The 23,518-nt window shown below is 42.7% G+C and overlaps 1 protein-coding gene across 3 annotated transcripts in view; it reads left to right on the top strand.

The window, feature by feature from the left end:
- cnot10 (CCR4-NOT transcription complex, subunit 10) overlaps window positions 1-23,518 on the top strand; it is a 60,841-nt gene that overhangs the window by 19,339 nt on the left and 17,984 nt on the right. For all 3 annotated transcript variants that reach the window (XM_083633397.1, XM_083633398.1, XM_083633396.1), the window contains exons 10-15: window positions 4,016-4,218; window positions 4,707-4,828; window positions 7,102-7,278; window positions 7,864-7,944; window positions 10,646-10,759; window positions 14,394-14,524. In XM_083633397.1, the coding sequence (XP_083489523.1) occupies window positions 4,016-4,218; window positions 4,707-4,828; window positions 7,102-7,278; window positions 7,864-7,944; window positions 10,646-10,759; window positions 14,394-14,524 (828 nt within the window). The remainder of the gene's footprint in view (window positions 1-4,015; window positions 4,219-4,706; window positions 4,829-7,101; window positions 7,279-7,863; window positions 7,945-10,645; window positions 10,760-14,393; window positions 14,525-23,518) is intronic.

Genomic DNA, 23,518 nt, shown 5'->3' with positions numbered 1-23,518 from the left:
ACTCATGTTTTTGTATCTGTAATGTGTTTGATGTACAGTACATACAAAGAACGGCCGCGATTGGATTTGTGAAACACGCATTTAAAAAAAATCTCGATTTCCTTCTCCCTGGAAGTGCAAGTTTCTCCTCTGACACAGCTCTCCTCTCACTCGCCTCACTGAAGTGCAGGTTTCTCCTCTGACACAGCTCTCCTCTCACTCGCCTCACTGAAGTGCAGGTTTCTCCTCTGACACAGCTCTCCTCTCACTCACCTCACTGTGCACTGACAGCCAGCTGACTGCGGGAGCTCCGCCCCCCCCTGGCAGCCATTGTGCAGCCTGGCCAAGTTGCACATTTTCGTCTCTGATTTTCCCCATCACGCTACGCGGCCCGCGCCTCCCCTCAAGTGGTCTCGTGTCCCCCTGGGGAGGCCCGCCCCACACTTTGAAAACCGCTGGCATACAGCATATACCACACAGTACCTACTTTAGCACTGTATGCTAATAGATCATACAGCATATACCACACAGTACCTACTTTAGCACTGTATGCTAATAGATACCACACAGTACCTACTTTAGCACTGTATGCTAATAGATCATACAGCATATACCACACAGTACCTACTTTTGCACTGTATGCTAATAGATACCACACAGTACCTACTTTAGCACTGTATGCTAATAGATACCACACAGTACCTACTTTAGCACTGTATGCTAATAGATCATACAGCATATACCACACAGTACCTACTTTAGCACTGTATGCTAATAGATACCACACAGTACCTACTTTAGCACTGTATGCTAATAGATACCACACAGTACCTACTTTAGCACTGTATGCTAATAGATCATACAGCATATACCACACAGTACCTACTTTAGCACTGTATGCTAATAGATACCACACAGTACCTACTTTAGCACTGTATGCTAATAGATCATACAGCATATACCACACAGTACCTACTTTAGCACTGTATGCTAATAGATACCACACAGTACCTACTTTAGCACTGTATGCTAATAGATAATACAGCATATACCACACAGTACCTACTTTAGCACTGTATGCTAATAGATCATACAGCATATACCACACAGTACCTACTTTAGCACTGTATGCTAATAGATCATACAGCATATACCACACTAGGGATGTCGACGGTTAACCGTTAACCGTTTAACCGCCGACAACGTCATTGGTCGGTTAAGCATGTCGGTCAAACGGTTAATTTGCATATTAAATTGGCATACAACGTGTTGCTAATATGGTGTTTTTTTTCCTCCTTCGCGGTAAGCAATGTTAACAAGTAGTTACTGTAGCAGCAGGATATAGGAATTAAAAGCTCCTGCCACAACAACATTAATTTAGAGAAAGGCTTTTCCAAATGTTTGAGAGAAAAGCAGTGTGCATTGTCGGCAGCAATGACTTCTCTCTGTCTCTCCGCTCCACACATGCGCCACAGCCCCGCCCCCCTCTGCTTTGAGCAGACAGGAGAAGTGCGATGCATTTCTCTCCTGACGCCCTGCCTGCCCTGTGCAGACTACAGCCAGCCAGTCACTCTGCTGCTTCTGTGTTCCAGCCGCTGTCATGAAACGGCTTTTCAGTTTGGTCAGGACAGGAGCGCATGGCCTGAAACCCGACACCTTGCTCACCTCACAGCGTTCAGCGTGCACTGCGCACGTCCGTGTCTGGAGTAAAACCTGATGGAACGTGCACATTACTTTTTCTTCACTGGTTCATTCGGTTTCACTCTCTCTCCCTCCCTCTCTGCATGTTCATCATGCACACGCATGCATACGCTCGCACTCAATGATCAAACAGTAGTTTTTTACCGTGTTACAAAAATGCAGACATGCGTCTAATTGACGATTGAAAAGTAACAATTTATTTCAAATTGTTTTTATTCGTTTTTAAACAATACAAACAAGAAAAAGCAAACCCCATAGAAGACAGACAATACAAAATAAGTGCAAGGTTGCATGATGTCATACGTGTATACAATCTCCTGAGTATTTGTGATGCAATGACAACCAAGTGTAAAAAAAAAAAAAAAAAAAAAATAATAATAATAATAGAGACAAGGAAAGAACAAGAGGGAGGTGGGAAGAGGGTAGGGTAGAGCTGTTGGGGGGCTACTAATCTAAAGTTCTTGCGTCAAATTCCTTATCATAATAATCTAAGAAGGGGTGCCAAGTCATTTCAAACTTTTCCAGAGAACCCTGGACTGTACATCTGACTTTTTCTAGCTTAAGAAATGACATTACCTCACGAATCCAGCGTGAGTGTGATGGAGGTGTGGGCGATTTCCAGCTAAAAAGAATAAGCCGGCGAGCTAGTAATGTTGAAAAGGCCATTAGATCTGATTGATGTCTGGATATCCCACTGTTGCTAGGGGCAACCCCAAATATTGCAGTAATTGGATCTGGGTCAATCTGTTTTTGACATATATATGAGAATGTATTAAAAATGTCTGACCAGAATGTGTACAATTTTGGGCAAGTCCAAAACGTGTGGCCCAGAGTACCCGGAAACTGATGGCATCTGATGCAATTTGGGTCTGAGCCAGGATATATCCGGGCCAGTTTGGCTTTACAAAGGTGTAAGCGGTGTAGTATCTTAAACTGTAACACCCCATGTCTGATACAGACAGAAGATTTATGTATTTTACTGATAGCATTTTTCCAGATTTCGTCAGAGAGCTCCGTGTCCAAGTCTTCCTCCCACTGTACTTTCAGGTGGTGCAGCGAATAGTCTTCCATTTCTTGAATCATACAATATAAATTTGATACGCAGCCTCGTAAATAGGGATTAAGTTTCAGATACTCATCAAATGGGCAAGCCAGAGGTTTAGATGGGAATGTTGAGAAATGTGTGCGGGTGAAATCGCGAATTTGTAGGTACCTGTAAAAGTGAGACTGTGGTAAGTTGTACTTTTTAACAAAATGATCAAAGGAACCAAACGTCCCATCAATGAAAAGGTCCTCCACACAACGTATTCCCTTTCCATACCAGAACTGAAATGCTGTATCTGTCAAATGAAAAGTAACAATTAACGTTAGTCTTTACTGTCCAACACAGAGCAGTTCGGAGAAATTGCTTCACAACGAGAGACGGATTGTTTGTAGACTGCATTCATTGACACTTTCAAAGCCGGTGTGAAAGCAGCTACTGACAGCTGCATGCGGACTCGTCTTCATAATGACTGTTAACACAGAGAGCATAGCCCTCGTTGCGTGCGTGAAGACAGAAGGAGAAGGAGTGAGACCAAAAGCAGGTATTATATATTGCTAAAAGTAGAAGATACTGTAGTGATGCACGCGTTGTCAGTGCGCCCTGCAGCCCCTGGGCTGTCATCCGCTCAAACAGTACTTCACGGGGCGGCTGCGTGTCAATTGACGTGTCCTTAATATGCAATGCGTGCAGCTGTAAGCAGTATAGCCTATCGGAGGAATGTTTTTGTTTAGATGGCTGGAGGATTCAACTTGTCTTTTCGTTTTGTTAATGTGTTTTCTTCTGCTTGTAGATGTAAAATAAACGCTTTCTAATGAAAAAAAATATCAAGCATTTGTTGTGGTAATGGTTAAATGGGGCACAGACAGTCAAAATGCGCATTTTAATCTTCTCGGTTAACCGACAATTGTCGGCTAATGAGGGTCGGTTGTCGGTCAAAGAAAATTATGATTTTCGACATCCCTATACCACACAGTACCTACTTTAGCACTGTATGCTAATAGATCAAGGAGAATGGATAATACAGTACATGCTTTGAAATCCTTACCTTTAGCTATGCAGTGTTCTAAGCAGACTGGATGGCATGCAGCAGATGATAGAATGCTCAACCATAAGAGACTTGACTTGGACTTGTGACCAAAGACTTGACTCTAGCTCAAAGACTTGAGACTTGACTCAGACTCTAAAAAGACTTCACAGGTAAGACTTGCAAAAAATGACTCGTGAGCATCTCTGGCTTTATTCCCTTTTTGCCGTAATTTTAATCCAACGTACCGTTCTCCTCTCATCCAGCTAAGAAGTTTGCAGGTATCCCCATGTGTGCGCTGCTAGCCAACAAGCGCTACGAGCTGCTGTATAACTGTGGGATTCAGTTGCTGCACATCGGCAGGCCTCTGGCAGCCTTCGAGTGTCTGATGGAGGCCGTGCAGGTGTACCACTCCAACCCACGGCTGTGGTTACGCCTGGCAGAGTGCTGCATCGCTGCCAACAAGGGGGTACGCACAAACATTTAGCATTTTGCTTTCATTGTTCAGTCCCATGTTGTTACCCCGTGACTGGTTTCATCTAACAATCCATCAATGTGGTTTTGCGCAACCCATTGCTTCTGAAAACTGTCCATCCCTTCAAAAGAAAGTGATGCCTACAGATTTGATTTAATCTTTGACAGATCCAGATAAGAACAAGGATATCCCTGCTACTGTGGGATATTATCTAATGATGATGAATATGCTTTTCCAAACGACAGTTCAATCATCTATGAATGTTAAAATAAATGGGTTATCTAGCAACCAGAGTGCCATGGTTGATCAGTGATGTCAGCATAGTATGTATGATAATTGGGAAATGGAAAGAAAAAAGTCAGTTTGAATGTATACATCCCAATCATCTTTATTTCATCATAGTATCCATCTAACAATGCTGATCACTGTCCTTGGTTCATTCTCACAGTTGTGTTTTTTATCTTCTCTTTTCTTGTTTCCAGGGCTCGGAACAGGAGAGCAAGGGTTTACCTTGTAAAAAAGGCATAGTTCAGTCTATTGTTGGGCAAGGTTACCACCGCAAGATTGTCTTGGCATCACAGTCTACCCAGAACACTATCTACAGGTCAGTGTTGACTCCAACAGCCCCCGTGCTGTATCTACTAAACTCGACAAACCAAGCGTGTCATCATTTTGACATTTGCATGTTTTGACCAGCAGAGGGCAGTAATACTGACCAACTTTTTATATGACATTGACACAAGCGAAGTGGATTGAATGATTTATGACTAAAACATGCTGTTACTCTATTGTGTTTCTCTAGGGATGCACTGATATTTATTTTTATTGTATTGTATTGTATTTGAAGGCTGATACTGATATTTTTGGTTTCAAACTGCTGGCAGCTGATATTTTGGGCTACTGTATATACTGTGTATACTTCTGTATACAGTTATTTGAGATGGCAGAATGGCTTTCCACAAAAATATATATATAATTGAAATGCTTCCATGTTTCTCCAGAATGCAAACATTTAGTCTAATTTGTGATAGTAGCAGAACCATATCAGCTGGATATATCTGTCTATTCCTACTTTAGGGCCATCTGTTCCAGGGGGTTCCCCAATTACAGCTCAACAGTGTCTACCCACTTTTTTCTCAGCTCCTGTTCGATCAGAGAATTACCCATTCATTTTCTGCATAGGCATTTTTCGAAAAATCCTTATATAAAGAGTTTTAAGCCTGGACGAAGCCAACCAGCCATGAACTGAATCGTAGTGAGTGGCCATAAAACATTTCACTTGGAGCAAAAATAAAAACGCGGAAAAACAAAACGTTGAAAATATAAATTCATCCCCCCCGCTTTTTATTTTTTGTTTGTGCTCCAAGTGAAATGTTTTATGGCCACTCACGATTCAGTTCAGTTCCAGGCTTAAAACTCTTTATATGAGGATTTTTTTGAATGTGTATGGAGAAAATGAATGGGGAATTCTCTGATGGATTAGAGAAAACACGCACATCTCTTCTTGTAGGTGCTGAGTCCAAAGTGGTTAATTCATCAAGATTAAAAGAGACTCGCGACACTGATTTGCTCCCAATGTTTTGTTTAATTTTGCATTTTAAAAGACAACGTTTCGAGCCGTTGCAGGCTCTTCGTCAGGTCAGGTCAGCAGAATTCTCTGATGGAACAGGAGCTGAGAAAAAATGGGTGGTCACTCTATGCCAGCTGCTGTCTGCCCGGCTGCTTTTATAACTGAATGTCACTAAATGTTCACACTACCAGGTAGTGACAACAACAGACTGTGCATGTCTGCTACAGTAGTGTACACACTGGAGCAGACTCAGACCTTGTCTGTACAGGTAACAGACTCAGACCGTGTCTGTACAGGTAACAGACTCAGACTGTGTCTGTACAGGTAACAGACTCGGACCGTGTCTGTACAGGTAACAGACTCAGACCGTGTCTGTACAGGTAACAGACTCAGACCGTGTCTGTAGGTAACAGACTCAGACCGTGTCTGTACAGGTAACGGACTCAGACCGTGTCTGTACAGGTAACGGACTCAGACCGTGTCTGTACAGGTAACAGACTCAGACCGTGTCTGTACAGGTAACAGACTCAGACCGTGTCTGTAGGTAACAGACTCAGACCGTGTCTGTACAGGTAACGGACTCAGACCGTGTCTGTACAGGTAACGGACTCAGACCGTGTCTGTACAGGTAACAGACTCAGACCGTGTCTGTACAGGTAACAGACTCAGACCGTGTCTGTACAGGTAACAGACTCAGACCGTGTCTGTACAGGTAACAGACTCAGACCGTGTCTGTACAGGTAACAGACTCAGACCGTGTCTGTACAGGTAACAGACTCAGACCCTGTCTGTACAGGTAACAGACTCAGACCGTGTCTGTACAGGTAACAAACTCAGACCGTGTCTGTACAGGTAACGGACTCAGACCGTGTTTGTACAGGTAACAGAGGTCACTCCACTCCTCTGATCTTACCATGGCTGGAAATAATGTCTGTAACCATAGTAAGTAACGTTCAGTTCCAAAATGGTAGCTACCATCATCTGTATTTTCTGTTTATTTTTACAACAGTAACCAGAGGCGTCAGTTTATCAATAAGATCTTTATAAACCCCCACTGACAGCGGCATCATATACTCTTTTTAAAAACTTAAGGTTTGCCTATTCGGGTAAAAATGCATCACCAGAAAAAAAGTATCTTGCCATCGCAAACATAGCCGGCTACTTTTCCCATCTGGCTGGCTACTAAAAAAATTGGGAACCCCCTGCTGTTCATAAACAAAGAACCATTTATTTTCTTTTTGATTACAATTGGATCCAGTTCCAGTAAGTAAGTGTGTGTGTGTGTGTGTGTGTGTGTGTGTGTGCAGTGAGGGCCAGTCAGCAGCTATCCCAGTAGCGAGTATGGAGTTTGCAGCCATCTGCCTGAGGAACGGCCTGCTGCTCCTCCCCGAGCAGCAGCAGGAAGTCAAGGCCGAGAACGGCTCCAAGAGCTCCAGCCAATCAGGAAGCACAGAGAGCGGCAGCGAAAACAGCGACGCCTGCAGGTCAGACAAACACATGTGCTGCTCGTCCACTCAGACCACATTGTTTGTGTTTACCGGGGAACCCCCCCATGTCGCTAATCAATAAGGAAGGTTTACCGGGGAACCCCCCCATGTCGCTAATCAATAAGGAAGGTTTACCAGGGAACCCCCCCATGTCGCTAATCAATAAGGAAGGTGGCAAAACACGATTCTTGTGAAAAGTGTGACGACATGGCCCCGCCCACTTCATGCACAGAAGACAATGAAAGACAATATTATAAGAGCATTCAACTAGCTACAGTATATCAATATAGGATCATGGCACAAGTGAATCACATTGGCATTCAACAAACAGTCTGATAACGAGTTGCTAAAAACACATAATGGCCTCCTATTAACATTCACGCATATATCATTCCACATATCAATTCAATAAAGACCCTCAAACTCACAGCCAGATACATGGATTTCCTCTGCCAGGGGCAAAAACAGGTCTTCAGACAGACTGCACCGAAAACATAACCTCCTTGGCTTAGGTAATAAGAAAATGATTGTGATGATGATAATGTAATGAATGATAATGAACATTCATTGTGTGTTTCCTAGTGGGAAAGGCCAGGAAGCCGATAAGTTCCTGTCTGCAGCTCCATCGTCCCCTCTTAGAAAACAAGAGGTAGAGAACCTCAGGTAATGGAGCATTTCATTTTTCCCCTTTTCTCCTCCTTAGGGATGCACCAATACCAGTATCGGCTCCGATACTGTGCTCATGTACTGTATTCCTAAAACTACTGATACAACCGCACCCGATACGACTTTACGGCAACATGATGTAAACAGAAACAGGCTCACAGCTGAGAATGCAGAGAAGCTTGGCTATTCACACATAGCGTGTTAAAGACAAGCTGAACCCAAAAATGATTTTTATTTTATTTTAGTTCAAATACCTGGGCATTCAGTGCACCTATTTAATAATGTATGCAAGAAAAAAAATCACAAAAATCTAATTTCTTTAGTTTTTCACACTTTTTCACATCAAAAGTTAATTGTTCAAGATTTCATTCATAACAGTAATCTACAGTTTGCTGACGTCACCTAGTACTATCAAATTTCTACCCCATTTCAACCAATCATATCACGACATGGCAGCTGTCAATCAATCTTCATTTCAGGAGAACTTTCTCCTCTAAATGAAGGAGAAAATGGTGCCTAGTGTCTGTAACCTGGCAGAATTTCTAGCCAATAATTTCTAATTAATAATTTCTAACTAATAACTTGGCCAATTGTATGTAATATACAAAATAAAGCAAACGGTAATGTCTAAGAATGCAAAGAAATGTAACTGGCTCTTTAAAATCACATTCCAGGATAACGTTAGTTAACATAGTTAAGGCTGAATTCAGACCCCGGACCCTTGGAGATTCCAGGCCGACAGGCTGCACTCTCCGCTCCGCACCACACAAATAACTCGCGTAGCGCCACAACACGCTGAATCCCACTCGATTTGGGGGCGGAACACGCCAGGATTGGCCAAAGCCAAATCCAGTCCCCAGAATTGTCAAATAAAATTATCGACATGCTACTATGGCCCGCCTCTCAAACTGTCATCTCAGACAAGTTATGTTTTCAGTCTGAAACGTGACTCTGACCCACGCGCCACTTGGGCTCCGTTGGGTTCATTTCATCTTTAAGTTCATCAGCTGGTCAGCAATTCTAGCAGACAATACAGTGTTGTGAAACAAGCAAAGGCTTACCAGATATTTCCAATACATGTCCGGTATAATCTATACTGCCTTTATGATCGCTGTTACAGTAACGTAAGTTCACTGATTACAATTTCTCCACCGGCACTTTCACTTAGGTTGCATTGAGTTATATGCTGTGTTCAAATGTCATCTTGTTACCAGCTGCGACAGCGGGGTCTCATTGCAAGATGGTCTCTAGTCAAATGTAGTTTTTGGCGAGAAACTTGAATAAATAAACTAGAGACATCTTGCGATGGGGTGATCACACCAGCCGCAACGCCCACGACTTAAAACAAATGTGAACCAGGGGCGTAACGTGGGAGAACCAGTGTGAACCAGGGGCGTAACGTGGGAGAACCAGTGTGAACCAGGGGCGTAACGTGGGAGGGCCAGTGTGGGGAGGCTGGCCCCCTTGCTCGCATCACACCCATTTTCGGACTGGGTCTTCACACATGTAAAGTTTCCTGACTGCATCTTGCAATAATAAATCTGTCCACAGACAGACAAACGTGTAACCCCCCTTTCAAAGTAGTCATAACCGCCTCTGTGGTAGTTCCCTTCCCGCTACAATAGACCAAATCACCGTGACGTCACCATGTAAACAACATTACTTCCGCGTACCACTTCGGGAAGGCGGCAGGTTTAAATTTGCGTGTTGTCAAATAAATGCTGTCAAACCCTCGTTGTTTTCGGCCGACTACTTTCAATTTAAATGTTCAAACGGTTGGTAAACATGCTTGTCCGACGTATCTAGCCTTTCTTCTGTGTTTGTTTTATGTAGTGTTAGCTAGCTAATAACGTTTGTTTACAACTGTCAAAACTCGCTGTTTTTTTGCAGACTCGTTAACGTTAGCTACAGAGCTAACGTTACAGACAGAGCTACTGACGCCACATTAATTTAATTTAGCTTCAAGTCTACTCTGGTCTGGTCTGGTCCAACAGGTAAATTAGCTAGTCTGGTCTCCACTAACGTTAGTGAAAGTGTTGTTATGAATGATATTAAGCAACAACACAACACGAACGAACCATTTTTGTCTTCTTTGTCTGTTTTTGTCTTCAACTCGTCAGCAGTTCACCACCATTATGATGTGTGGACCCCAGGGGTAACCGGAAGTAAATGTAAACATCCCCGCTGATTTGGTCTATTGGTGTCTCCAGGATCACCGTTTGCCATGATGAGACCCACACACACACAGACTCACAAAATGAAAGCAATATCAGCCCGCTGTCGTGACTGGTAATAAATACAGTTGTTTGAAGGAGAAATTTGTTGACGTATTCACGGCAGTATAAAATAGATATTAGAGTTTGTAATAAATGAATTATAATCGTGCATTAAACATGTGCTTAAAGGCATTTAAAAAATAACATATCAGTCAATCGTATCGGTGCATCCCATCATTTCTCCTTCCCCTATCAGGGACTCTCTTCCCTATCTCAAATCTCGGATCTGGCCTCCAACTGAGATCCCACATCTCCTGGCCGCGACGATCTGAAGTTTAGGTACAGGTAGTTTTATCATTTGTTTCCCCCTAACCACCCTACCTTTCGGAAAGTCGCCTCCTGGCCACTGTTGATGATGGGGGTTGGTTGAAATTGTATTTAGTCTTACAAGCTGGAGGATGTAACTGTGTCTTTGTCTGCAGGTGTTCCATCCTGGCCTGTAGTGCCTATGTAGCGTTGGCACTGGGAGACAACCTCATGGCTCTAAACCATGCTGAGAAACTCCTACATCAAACCAAGGTCTCTGGATCCCTCAAGTAAGTACTTGGTCCGTTCTCCAATGCCAGCAATCAAATCTGATCTGTTGGAACTGTTGTCATGTGCTATTTTAATTGTGACTTCAATAAATGTTGAGCACATTTCCTTTTGGGACATTAGTATATGTACCTATTACCTAAACAAACAAGACCATTAGGGCTGCAACAAATAATGATTATTTCCATTATCAATTAATCTGTTGATTATTTTCTTGACTAATCGATTAGTCGTTTGGTCAGTAAAATGTCACAAAATGGTGAAAAATGTGGGATACGTTTTTCCCCAAAGTCCAAGATGACATCCTCAGTTGTCTTCTTTTTTCAATTATAAAAATATTTGGCGATTAATATTCTGTTGATCGATTATTCAACTAATCATTGCAGCTCTAGAGATCATCACCAAGAAGACTGACTAAGGCTGCCTTCACGTTAGGTTAGTTTGAGATGACTGCTGCCTCGCCTGGAAAGCAGACGAGAGCAGCCGAGCGCAGTCAGGCGAGCGCAGTCAGGCGAGCGCAGTCAGGCGAGCGCAGTCAGGCGAGCGCAGTCAGCCGAGCGCATTCAGGCGAGCGCAGTCAGGCGAGCGCAGTCAGGCGAGCGCAGTCAGGCGAGGCGTCAACAAGCCGAGCACTCCCGACTGCACACACAAGCTGAGGTTTCCTCATGTCACTGTGGGTGTGTGATACGCCTGTGTTGAACCTAGAGCTGTCACTTTTTCCAAAAATAAAGTTTGAACAAACTTTAATTGACCCGCAATTTGTTTGATTGTATCCAAAGTGAATTGGTTAATCCCCCCCCCCCCCCACGCCCCAATAAAGATGACATTACACGTTATATAAGAGTTATGTAACGTGAGTGGGGTGACTCGCTAGCAGGTGTGTCCGCAGATTTGTTGTTACAATAAAACTGTACCTACCTCCGACACAATGTTGCTATCAAAGTATCCGGGGCCATGGTATTCCAAAATATTCTGTAGTTTCCAATAGCGAGCCCTTATTCACATGCCAGAGCTGATGCTCAAAATTGTAAACTGCAATACACCACCAAACCACTGAGCACCAAACGGATACATCTGGCGCTGTGGAGCAGTTGAAACCCAAAATGACACAGCCAAAGAAGGTCCCATTTTATAACATGGATATGCATGCAGCCATTTGAGCCGACCTCCCAGACGAAGAATGACTGATGAGTGGCGTTGAGGCTAGTGTTGTGATTGTCCGCTCCTGGCTTTGTTGTTGTCTGCATCAGTCTGCATCGGCTGTATCTTCCTCCGCCTCCATTTTGTCTTGTGTCTCATCAAACAACTTGTGTCAAGACATGTCAGGTGGTCAGGATAGGTCAAGCTGTTAGAGCGGTTATTATTATTTTAATTTGGATGGGTCAATTACATATAGAACGTTGTCGTCCCCCCCCCCCACATTCGAAGTTACATTCAAATTTCGATTAAAAAGTGACTGCTCTAGTTGAACCAATGAGCGCTCAGCTAGAGGCATTTCCCATCATGCTTGGAGCTGTGCAGTCGGTGGAGTCGGTGCCTTGCTCTCACAGAGTCCTGTGGCAGGCGGAGCAAGTTGGTCAACTTTTCTAAGCATCATGGAACGGGCCACGCAAGTCGCTGGTCCAAACTGCATCTCAAACAAGCCTAGTGACTCAGGCCACGTTTAGACAACAGCGGTCTCTGCATGAAACGGCAAACTGTTGTTGGGTTCTGGCCTTTGGTTTCGCATTTATATGACCGCAGCGATAATGATTCCCGTGCAGACTGGAGCAGTCAATAGTTTGGTTTCCATCCACCTGTTTTTATTCGAATTTTCAATTTGCGCATAAAAAACTGAGTGGAAACGCTGCAAAATGAGAAAAAACCTCCAAATATTGTGTAAAAATTCTCACGCTTGGGGGAGGTGGAACAGTTCACGTATATCGATACAAGGTAATGCGATAAATGCAGTGGAAACAGATTAATTGAATCTTCCGTTGTCTCTATTCAAAAACCACACAGTTTCATGTTGACATGTTGACATGTCGGCGCAGCCTAATAGGGCTAGACTTGTTAGGTAAATGATGGTAAATAAGCAGTAACATTTTTAGATCGCTGTGGTGTGTTTAAACAGAAGAAGACTGGGATTAATGTTAATGTGACTCACTTCTAGAATTGACCTATCGCTAAGTCCCCCCCCCGAACGCAGACGAGCAAATCACGGCATTAGCTCGGGAGGTAGAGCAGGTCGGCCAATGACTCAAGGGTTGGCGGTTCGAATCCCGCTCCCTCCCAGCTGTTGTCGTTGTGTCCTTGGGCAAGACACTTAACCCTCATTGCCTCGTATGAATGGGTATGAATGTCTATGAATGTTGGTGGTGGTCGGAGGGGCCGTAGGTGCGAAATGGCTGCCACGCTTCCGTCAGTCTTCCCCAGGGCAGCTGTGGCTACATCACCCGTAGCTTACCACCACTGGTACGAATGGTGTGAATGAATAATGATTCCTGTGAAGCGCTTTGGGTGTCTAGAAAAGCGCTATATAAATCCAATCATTATTATTATTATTATCACAGCGCGTGCAGCTCGCACTCGGACAACATGAGCCTAGAGCTCCATGGAGAAGCATAGAGAAGCAGAAGAAATCGGGATTCTCCTCTGGTTTTATGGTGTTTCATACAGTTGTAAGGAGAAAGAATTGTCAAATGATGTGCATGGGGGTAAATGCAACATTACGAGGTATCCTGGGAGGCCATGCAATGGATAATATTAAACTAGTAAACGTAGATCCACTCACATCCACAATGCTGCTGTTTTGGATGTTAAATCTGCAATCGTGGTGACAGCAAGATGAGTCTTCTCCCTCATTTGCCTTCCATGATCCAAAAGGTATCATGAAATCATCATGGTATTCAGAAAGAATTATGCAAGTTTCCAGCCATTACGTTATGCGCGTAATGGAGTTGGTGAAGAGGAGGCACATTGATTGATGTGATTAAAACATTGCCAGAAACCAGTCAAACCCTAAAACATTAATCCTGTTCCCCAAATAAATGTGAGGTAGTCTAAAGAGAAAACATCCAGGAGGAAAACATGATGGAAAAAGCGGTCTGCTGTAGGCTATGCCTCTGTTGATCTGCTACACTAACACCCATGCGTGTGTGCCGATATGGCGATATATCACGATATTTTTCTGAAATATCGAAAAAAAGTATCGTGATATATTGCTGTATCGATTTTATTGCACAGCCCTAATGCTTGCAGTTGAAGAGTGGCAACTGGTAAGCCAGAAGTTGTATCTTATGGTCTACCAGTATGTACCTTTGTAGATCATCAAGAAACTTTAAATGAATTACGTAGATGTGTTTAATAGAGCTGGGTCGCTGCCTGCCTGCAAGACAACGCATCACACATGTATCGGGTCTAGCAGCAGATCAGCATGAGGCAGACAGCCTCAAACACGAGGTGATTGACAGCTCTATAATTCACATAATAGCAGCGGATGCAAACGCACATTATTTCGCATTTTCTTTTGCAGACTTTCTGAAAATGTGATTTGTTTGGATGGAAACCCAACTACCGGTAGTAATGCATGATGTTGCACAGTGTGGACTAGTGGTTTTGATGAAACTCTTCCCTCTGGCCCCGGTGTGTCTCCAGGTTCCTGGGTCACCTCTACGCAGCCGAGGCGCTCATCTCTCTGGACAGGATCTCTGACGCCATCGCTCACCTCAACCCGGAGAACGTCACGGACGTGTCACTGGGGCTGCTGACCAGCGAGCAGGACCAAGGTCAGCCCCTTCAATAGATGCTTTTACAACAAAGAAAGGAAAAAAAGAGACATTTTGTTGTTGATTATCAATGTTGAATCGATCCTCTTTATACGGTAGAAAAAAAAGGTTTGCACTCAGGAAATTCTTTTTCTGTTTTTATTACACCTACAAATAATTAAATTCTCTTCCTTTTTAGCGTCAATCTTTTCATTATGCCTTTTGATGCCTCCGCTGGCGATAGCCGTGGCCGGAGGCATTATGTTTTTTTCAGGTTGTCCGTCCATTCAATTCTCGTGAATGCGATATCTCAGGCACGCCTGGAGGGATTTCATGACATCTGGCACAAACGTCCACTTGGACTCAAGGTCAAAGGTCACGGTCACTGTGACCTCACAAAAGATCCCTAAATATGCCAAAATGTCACATAAAATGATGTCATTTCATATCCAAAAGTTCCGTGGTCAACTTCACTGTGACATCATAATGTTTTACCACTGTAGCTGGAAAAATCCCCATCTTGGGTCTTTCTACAAACATGGTGGAAAGTGCTGTCCAGCGTTCCCGGTAGAAAAGAACGGTGGCAGGTAACGTGTCTGGCATGATTTCAGTTTCCCGGACAATTGGAATAGATTCAGGTCAAATATTAGATCTGTGTTTATTGAGCTTAAAAACAATTGATTGCAGGCCTATAATCTAGACAGCGTCGACTTTGATACACGCTGATTTGAATAAAAGTGCTTAACTCAACACCATGGACGTAGCATATTAAAAGAACACTGGCAAGGGCTTTCAGTTCTCAGATGAAGGCTACAGGTAACTAACGATAATGTATCCTTACCTTTTCTTCCAGTTTAATAAAGTTAAGCAAATATTCCCAGCTGCGCTTCCCCTGTTGTCCGTTCGGACTCTCTCTCTCTTTCTATGCATGCCGATATGCAGGTGCAGTATAGCAACAAGCAGTGAGTGCTCACTGCTCAAGTTCCATGCAAAAGTTTAAAAGCACTTTGTTTCAAAGTCACCTTTCTTCATAAAACCAGTGCAAAACAACGTCTCAAATAATGCAAAACTCCACATTGATTCATTGACTCACAGCTTGCAATATGTGCAATTAGGCTCTATCTTCATGCATCCGCAGTACGTAACGTCCTCTGGAAATAATGCACGTGGAATAGGAAGATTTTTCGGTACCTTGTCTTGGAGAACACTTTAATGGATTATCCGTTTCCGCGTTGGCTTCTTTGGGTGTGCTCTCATCTTTTGCCCTTTGATCTTCTTAACGAGCAGCTGCTGTACTACTACACATCAACATATTAATTTATCTTCTTAACGAGCAGCTGCTGTACTACTACACATCAACATATTCATTTATCTTCTTAACGAGCAACTGCTGTACCTACTACACATCAACATATTAATTTATCTTAACGAGCAGCTGCTGTACTACTACACATCAACATATTAATTTATCTTCTTAACGAGCAGCTGCTGTACTACTACACATCAACATATTCATTTATCTTCTTAACGAGCAACTGCTGTACCTACTACACATCAACATATTCATTTATCTTCTTAACGAGCAGCTGCTGTACCTACTACACATCAACATATTCATTTATCTTCTTAACGAGCAGCTACTGTACCTACTGTACTACACATCAACATATTCATTTATCTTCTTAACGAGCAGCTGCTGTACTACTACACATCAACATATTCATTTATCTTCTTAACGAGCAGCTGCTGTACCTACTACACATCAACATATTCATTTATCTTCTTAACGAGCAGCTGCTGTACCTACTACACATCAACATATTAATTTATCTTCTTAACGAGCAGCTGCTGTACCTACTACACATCAACATATTAATTTATCTTCTTAACGAGCAGCTGCTGTACCTACTCTACTACACATCAACATATTAATTTATCTTCTTAACGAGCAGCTGCTGTACCTACTACACATCAACATATTAATTTATCTTAACGAGCAGCTGCTGTACCTACTCTACTACACATCAACATATTAATTTATCTTCTTAACGAGCAGCTGCTGTACCTACTACACATCAACATATTAATTTATCTTCTTAACGAGCAGCTGCTGTACCTACTACACATCAACATATTCATTTATCTTCTTAACGAGCAGCTGCTGTACCTACTACACATTAGGGCTGTCAATCTCCCTCTATAATCAAATTCGAATTTCAGTGCTTTATACATTTTAATATTTGAATTATATTCGAATATTTTAATTACCGTAATTTCCGCACTATAAGGCGCACCTGAGTATAAGCCGCAGCAGCAAAATTGCCTGTTTGTTACATATATAAGCCGCACCGGACTATAAGCCGCGGGTGTTTTGATGTTTAATTACCATATGTAAGGGTTCGTGCACAGAGGGGATTGTCGGGAAAGAGATGGCTGTTTGGGGAAGCTCCCATTTATTAACATTTCAACAAAACAAGCATATCCCGCTGGGGATCTTTTCTTTTGGCATTGTGAGACACTTAAAAATCACCATCGGCGGGAGCTTTACTCCAGATGCTGTGCAGCCAAGAACACAAGTGAAATTCGTTCTCTCGTGACCTGTGGTTCTCAACGTGATGGACGATTCACCTTTCTTGTTAACAGTCCTAGTGAGAGGCAGGTCGAACGTCAAAGGCACTTCATCCATATTTATGATCTGCTCCGGTCCGATGGAATATTCCTTGATCTTTCTTTGTGTGAATTCGCCGAAGTTTGTAATTTTCTCCTGGTAGTCGGGAGGGAGTTGCTGACACACAGTCGTCCGCGCCCTGACGGACAGTCCCTTTCGTCTCATAAATCTGAAACACCAGGATGGTCCACCTCTAAAATGTTCAATTTTCATTTCGGTGGCGACTGTTTTGGCCTTCAGTCGGATCTGAACGGTGGACACACCTCGGCCGTCTGCTCTCTGTGTCAACACCCTGATGCCAAGGTTACGTGCTGCTGCTCGATTTCCTTCTTTCCTTCTTCTCGCCGCCATCGTCGTAACACAGCCAGTTCTCCATCTTTTGAAGCATGATGTTAGATTACAACGAGCTAGTTGTGTGGCTTAGCCTTCCAAAATGTTGCCGTTAGTTTTTTAGAATGTAATACATAGAATTGGGAATGTTACATTCAATTTCATTCAGACTGTCTTTCAGGCTCAATCGCTGCCATTTTCCCCCCGGAGCGAGGGAGGAGGGAGGGTGTTTTACTGTAGTGGCTGAGAGAGCGTAGTGGCACAGTGCTCCAATCAGGTCGCGAGGCACATTTTTTGCAACATCATCCAATCAGGGTCTCGCTCTCGTAATGTCTGTCTTGCTCTCGTTCTGCCTCATACCAACATCCATAGATTTTGGAGGTCCCCGAGTGGCCGTTAGCTGATAAAATCCATAGATAAGCCGCACCGTTATATAAGCCGCAGGGCCAAAAAACGGGGGAAAAGCCGCGGCTTATAGTCCGAAATTTACGGTAATTTTTAATTGAATTTAAAAAAATTTGGTCTGAGTGAATTGTTGTCTTCTCTTATGTTATGTTCTGATTCTAAATATAGCTGAATCTTTGGGTTTGACCAAGTAAAACTTTTTCTAAGCATTTTACCAAATGTAGATGGAAAAGTGAATGGTGGATGAATATTCAAAATAATATTAGGCTTATCACAAATAGTCCAGCAATGATGTTTATTTAAGAAAACATGTTCCTTGTACAATGTACATACATTCATTGCATTAGAAAATAGGTCAGATAACCAGAGCTTAGTTAATATTCATCAGTGATGTATTGGTGCTGTCTGAAATACTAAAATAAAATAATTGATAATAAAAAAAGACACAGCCTTGGTTTGAGCTCCTTATCAATAAACAAATAAGTAAACTTTGCCAAAACAACAATGAGCCATGAACAAAAAAAAATCAGTCACGTATTGCACTTAAGAGCTACAGGTTTACATTCAGTATAGCAGCTTCAACAGTCAACTTCAGTTAACAATGAATGAACATACCGTACATTTTAAGAGCTACAGGTAGGTTTACATCAGTATAGCAGCTTCAACAGTCAACTTCAGTTAACACTCTTTTCTTCAAGTATGTTGTCAGAACTTGTCACTGTTCTAGTGTTCTAAAAAAAATAAAAAAAATAAAAAAATAAAAAATAAAATATTCGTTTAAAAAAAATAATAATAATCGAATTTCGTTCATAATTATTAAATTCGAATAATATTCGAATATCAAAATTCGTTTCAACAGCCCTACTACACATCAACATATTCATTTATCTTCTTAACGAGCAGCTGCTGTACCTACTACACATCAACATATTCATTTATCTTCTTAACGAGCAGCTTCTGTACCTACTACACATCAACATATTCATTTATCTTCTTAACGAGCAACTGCTGTACCTACTACACATCAACATATTCATTTAGGCTATTTAATAGGAGGAGCTGGGTGGAAATGTAACTTATTTTAATACAACTCAAATTGTGCTGAGAGGGGATTATTTTCACTGGACTTGGTGACCGGCAGATTTTAATTTGTCGGTCTTTGATTAATTATAATGGTAAAAGTCTGGCAATTACCGGATAACCCTAACCCAGGTGCTGTCACTTACTTTTGCAGACACCAAAGTCCTTTAGGAACACAGGATCTTCACCCAGCTTTGTATCATTACAAAATCAGTAGTATAATGTATATCAGAAAACGGTTGGTTCCCAACCTTTTTTGCACCGCGGACCGGTTTAAAATTGACAATATTGCTGCGGACCGGGTGGAGGGGTGTTGTTATGGATAGGATTTAATGGATATTAAATGCATAGTTAATATGTTTGAATCCAGTATCAAATACACAGGGTGTATTTTCCTCACGTGAACATAATATAAAAACAATTGCAACTCACCATGTGTCTGCCACACACCGCACAGCCTGTGTTTATTCCTCTTTCTCTCTCATATCTGTGAGACATTATGTTTCTTCAAATCGATACCTTTTGTGGAGCCACAAGGAATGTGTTTGCAACACTTTATGATTTCACTTGAGTCGTCTTTTTTACTACACAAAAGAGATGCATTGTAACCTGACGTGCAAACTGATCCAGCGTAGGGTCTTTTTAATGTGTGTGGTAGAGGTCGACCGATATGGGTTTTTCAATGGCCGATGAGAGCATTTGGGTAAAAAAAACAAGTAGCCTATAATTCCATTATCCATTCATGCACATTGAGAAGCTAATGTAACAAATACATCTATTATAAGATGGTTATCTTAGCCAGTAACATGGTTTAGATTTATTTTATTTTATTAATGAAATAGAAAAATATGTTGGGTTATGCAGTAGATTTCAGAAGTGACTCGTAGGCTACTCTTCAACTGTATTATTCTAATAACAGAGTTTGGGAGACTATTCGTCTCAAGTATAAATTGTCACGCTACTTGTTTTTACCCTGCCATAATAATCGGCCTTGTGAGCGCAGGCAGTGGCCTATGCCGATTAATTAAAAATGACAATAATCGGTACCGATTAATCGGTCTACCTCTAGTGTGTGGGGAAAAAGCACAATGTTTTATTATGATCATCATCTCTTTGCGCCTGTCTTTTTACATTGAATTCAGCTACCACTCGCTCTCTTCTGTCTGTCTCTCTATCTCACTCTCTCGCTCTATCTCACTCACTCTCTTGCTTTTGGCCCGGCAGCAAATGCTTTGCGGACCGACACCGATCCGGGGCCCGGCAGTTGGGAACCAGTAAACAGTTTTGCAGGCATTCATTTGGTTTGAGAGTAATTGAGAGTTGATTTGAGTTAAGTTGTGGACCAGTGATGTCATTTGTGCATGAATGACATCAGCGGAGTGTTCCTTTAAGTTGACCTAATAATCACATGACTTATATTGATTTGGACCCCAAGATCCTTGTAGGAGTCCACCTTCTTCACTGTCCCTGGATGACAGCCAGGACAGGGGGCGTGGCCTCCTTTTCCTCTGGTAGTCCACGACAAGCTCATTGGTTTAGCTGATATTGAGCTTCAGGTGATTGTTGTTGTACTGTGTGACAAAGTTCCCTATGAGTCCTCTGTAAAAATAGTCTCTAAGGCCATATTTAGATGAGAACGGTCTGCATAAAAATGGCAAGCTGTCGTTAGGTTTTGGCCTTTGATTCCGCGTGTATACATGTACGCAGCATTCACAACGGTTCACATGCAGACTGGGATCTGCAAACATTAGCACCAACTCTGAGCAGTGTCAAGTCAGCCAGAATAAAACTTTGTTTTTCCGGCTAGAACCGTCACAGTAATGGCAATTAAATAAAGTGCTATTGATTTTTTTGTTTGAGATCCGAAATACACAGAACACAGACAAATTGGAGGAATATCTGCTGCCTTCGAAAAGTCAATTTTAACCCATAGTGAGTCGACTGGTCTGTTTTTTACAGACCCAGTAATAAATTGAAGGGATCGTTTCGTTTGTTTGAAGTGGGGTCCTATGAGGTGCTCGTATAGTACAGATAAGCCACTTCTTAACATGCAGTGGAATCCGTATTATAACCAGCTCCTAGCCGGTTGGCCTGCATGTTAAACAACAATTAGCCGGCCTACGCGCACTCCCGCGAGTCCGTATCATATTCATCTCGGTCCCCGGTGTAACATCCGCATTCGCGCAAAAGCGGGTGCTGTTTAACTCTGGCAGCTCATGATCCAGATCATCTAGCTGGTATGTGAGTGGGCGCGTGGTGGCACTTTACAAACCATTAATGTCCCATCATTATTTTCATGAATGGACGTAGCGTTAGTTACGTGGCTGCATTATTTGGAAGAGAGCCAATTTAGGTGAGTAAACAACTAAACGTTGAATCCCCCATCTGCCAGTTTAAAAATGCAACAAGAGAGATGATAGCCTACTAGAGTTGCGCGATCTTGACCTCAGTCAGATTGTCAATCGCCACCCTTTGACATCGCCAAAACATGATGTCATTGCGCACGCACATGTCTATATATTATATGGATGTTAACGTCCATATTAATTAGCTTCAGCTGCGCTCTTGCTGTAGGCTACTTTGCTAACTTAGCATCGATGCTAGCGGGATTTACCCAGCTATCGTCATTGCCTGCTTTTACTGCTGCTTGCTGGTAATAATCCCATCATTCCCATGTCAGAAAAAGTCTTCAGATTTGTCGCTAACGTTTTTTTTTTTTTCTTCTTCTGAGAAGTTTTTTCGAGTTGGATGCAGCCAATTCTATTGTGTGAGGCAGCCATTTGAGGCAGGCAGTGTTGTGTGACTGTGCGTCCACACTGCGGAGAGGATAGGAGCTGACTGATAGCCTATATCGAGACATATAGGCCTAGCCTAACTTTTGTGGGGAGAAATAAATTTAGAACTAGTCAGATATGACTTGAATGCCACTTGTAAAATAAATCACCCACAGTGATTGACGACGGTGCGACCAATATTTTGACTGCGCTCATTTTTGGCACAATGCCAGGAATGGACCCTCTGTTAAAACGGCATGTTTTTGAATGGAGTTTGTTTACAAATTCGCTAAAGCTGTTTCCTATCACATTTCTTGTTATCGATACATGCTACCGCAACCCCCCCTGCCCACTGGCAGAAAAAACGGCTCATATCCAGTTGTTTCTAAACAAAGACCCCTCATGTTTAAAAAGGTAAAACCGGAAAATATCCTGTTCTGGCTAGCCAGACATGATCCAGACTTCATGTTTAAAAGCCACTTTAGTGTACTGGGTAAAGCACTCTGGACACATCACTATGAGGTACTTTCATACAGTCAGTGTACTGGGTAAAGCACTCTGGACACATCACTATGAGGTACTCTCATACAGTCAGTGTACTGGGTAAAGCACTCTGGACACATCACTATGAGGTACTCTCATACAGTCAGTGTACTGGGTAAAGCACTCTGGACACATCACTATGAGGTACTCTCATACAGTCAGTGTACTGGGTAAAGCACTCTGGACACATCACTATGAGGTACTCTCATACAGTCAGTGTACTGGGTAAAGCACTCTGGACACATCACTATGAGGTACTCTCATACAGTCAGTGTACTGGGTAAAGCACTCTGGACACATCACTATGAGGTACTCTCATACAGTCAGTGTACTGGGTAAAGCACTCTGGACACATCACTATGAGGTACTCTCATACAGTCAGTGTCCTGGGTAAAGCATTCTGGACACATCACTATGAGGTATTCTCATACAGTCAGTGTACTGGGTAAAGCACTCTGGACACATCACTATGAGGTACTCTCATACAGTCAGTGTACTGGGTAAAGCACTCTGGACACATCACTATGAGGTACTCTCATACAGTCAGTGTACTGGGTAAAGCACTCTGGACACATCACTATGAGGTACTCTCATACAGTCAGTGTACTGGGTAAAGCACTCTGGACACATCACTATGAGGTACTCTCATACAGTCAGTGTACTGTAGCCTGGGTAAACCCAGCCCCCACTTGACCTGCTCTCAGAGTTCTCAGTCACTAGCCTAGTCACCTTGTGACTCGTGAGCAGGGTCAGTCTGAGAGCAGGTCACTGGGGGCTGGGTTTACCCAGGCTAAGTGTACTGGGTAAAGCACTCTGGACGCATCACTATGAGGTACTCTCATACAGTCAGTGTACTGGGTAAAGCACTCTGGACGCATCGCGCACCGAGATAGGAGACCTGCACTCCAGCCGCGGCAGGCACAGAGAGCTGAGTGTGGAGGGGTCATGAACAAAAACGTAGAAACCAACAGAAAAAATACATAAAATGCTTCCAAACTGCTCACCTGGCATAATTCAAGTCTCCACAAGCCCTGAGATGCGAAGTTGACTTGAAAATATGTCATTTACACCCTGTTTTTAGCTGAAATCTTCACTGTCTTTACACATTTTCACAGAGGCTGAAGCAGTTTCCTAGTTTTCTGTCATTAACCCCAAAACACTTTTCTATAGAAGACCTGGAAAGACGCACACACACGTCGCACACACAGACACACA

This window comes from Poromitra crassiceps (assembly GCF_964638095.1).
Source record: "Poromitra crassiceps genome assembly, chromosome: 1".
NCBI classification, from domain to species: Eukaryota; Metazoa; Chordata; class Actinopteri; order Beryciformes; family Melamphaidae; genus Poromitra; species Poromitra crassiceps.
Note: the sequence above shows the minus strand (reverse complement) of the source record. Positions and strands in the feature narration are given on the sequence as shown.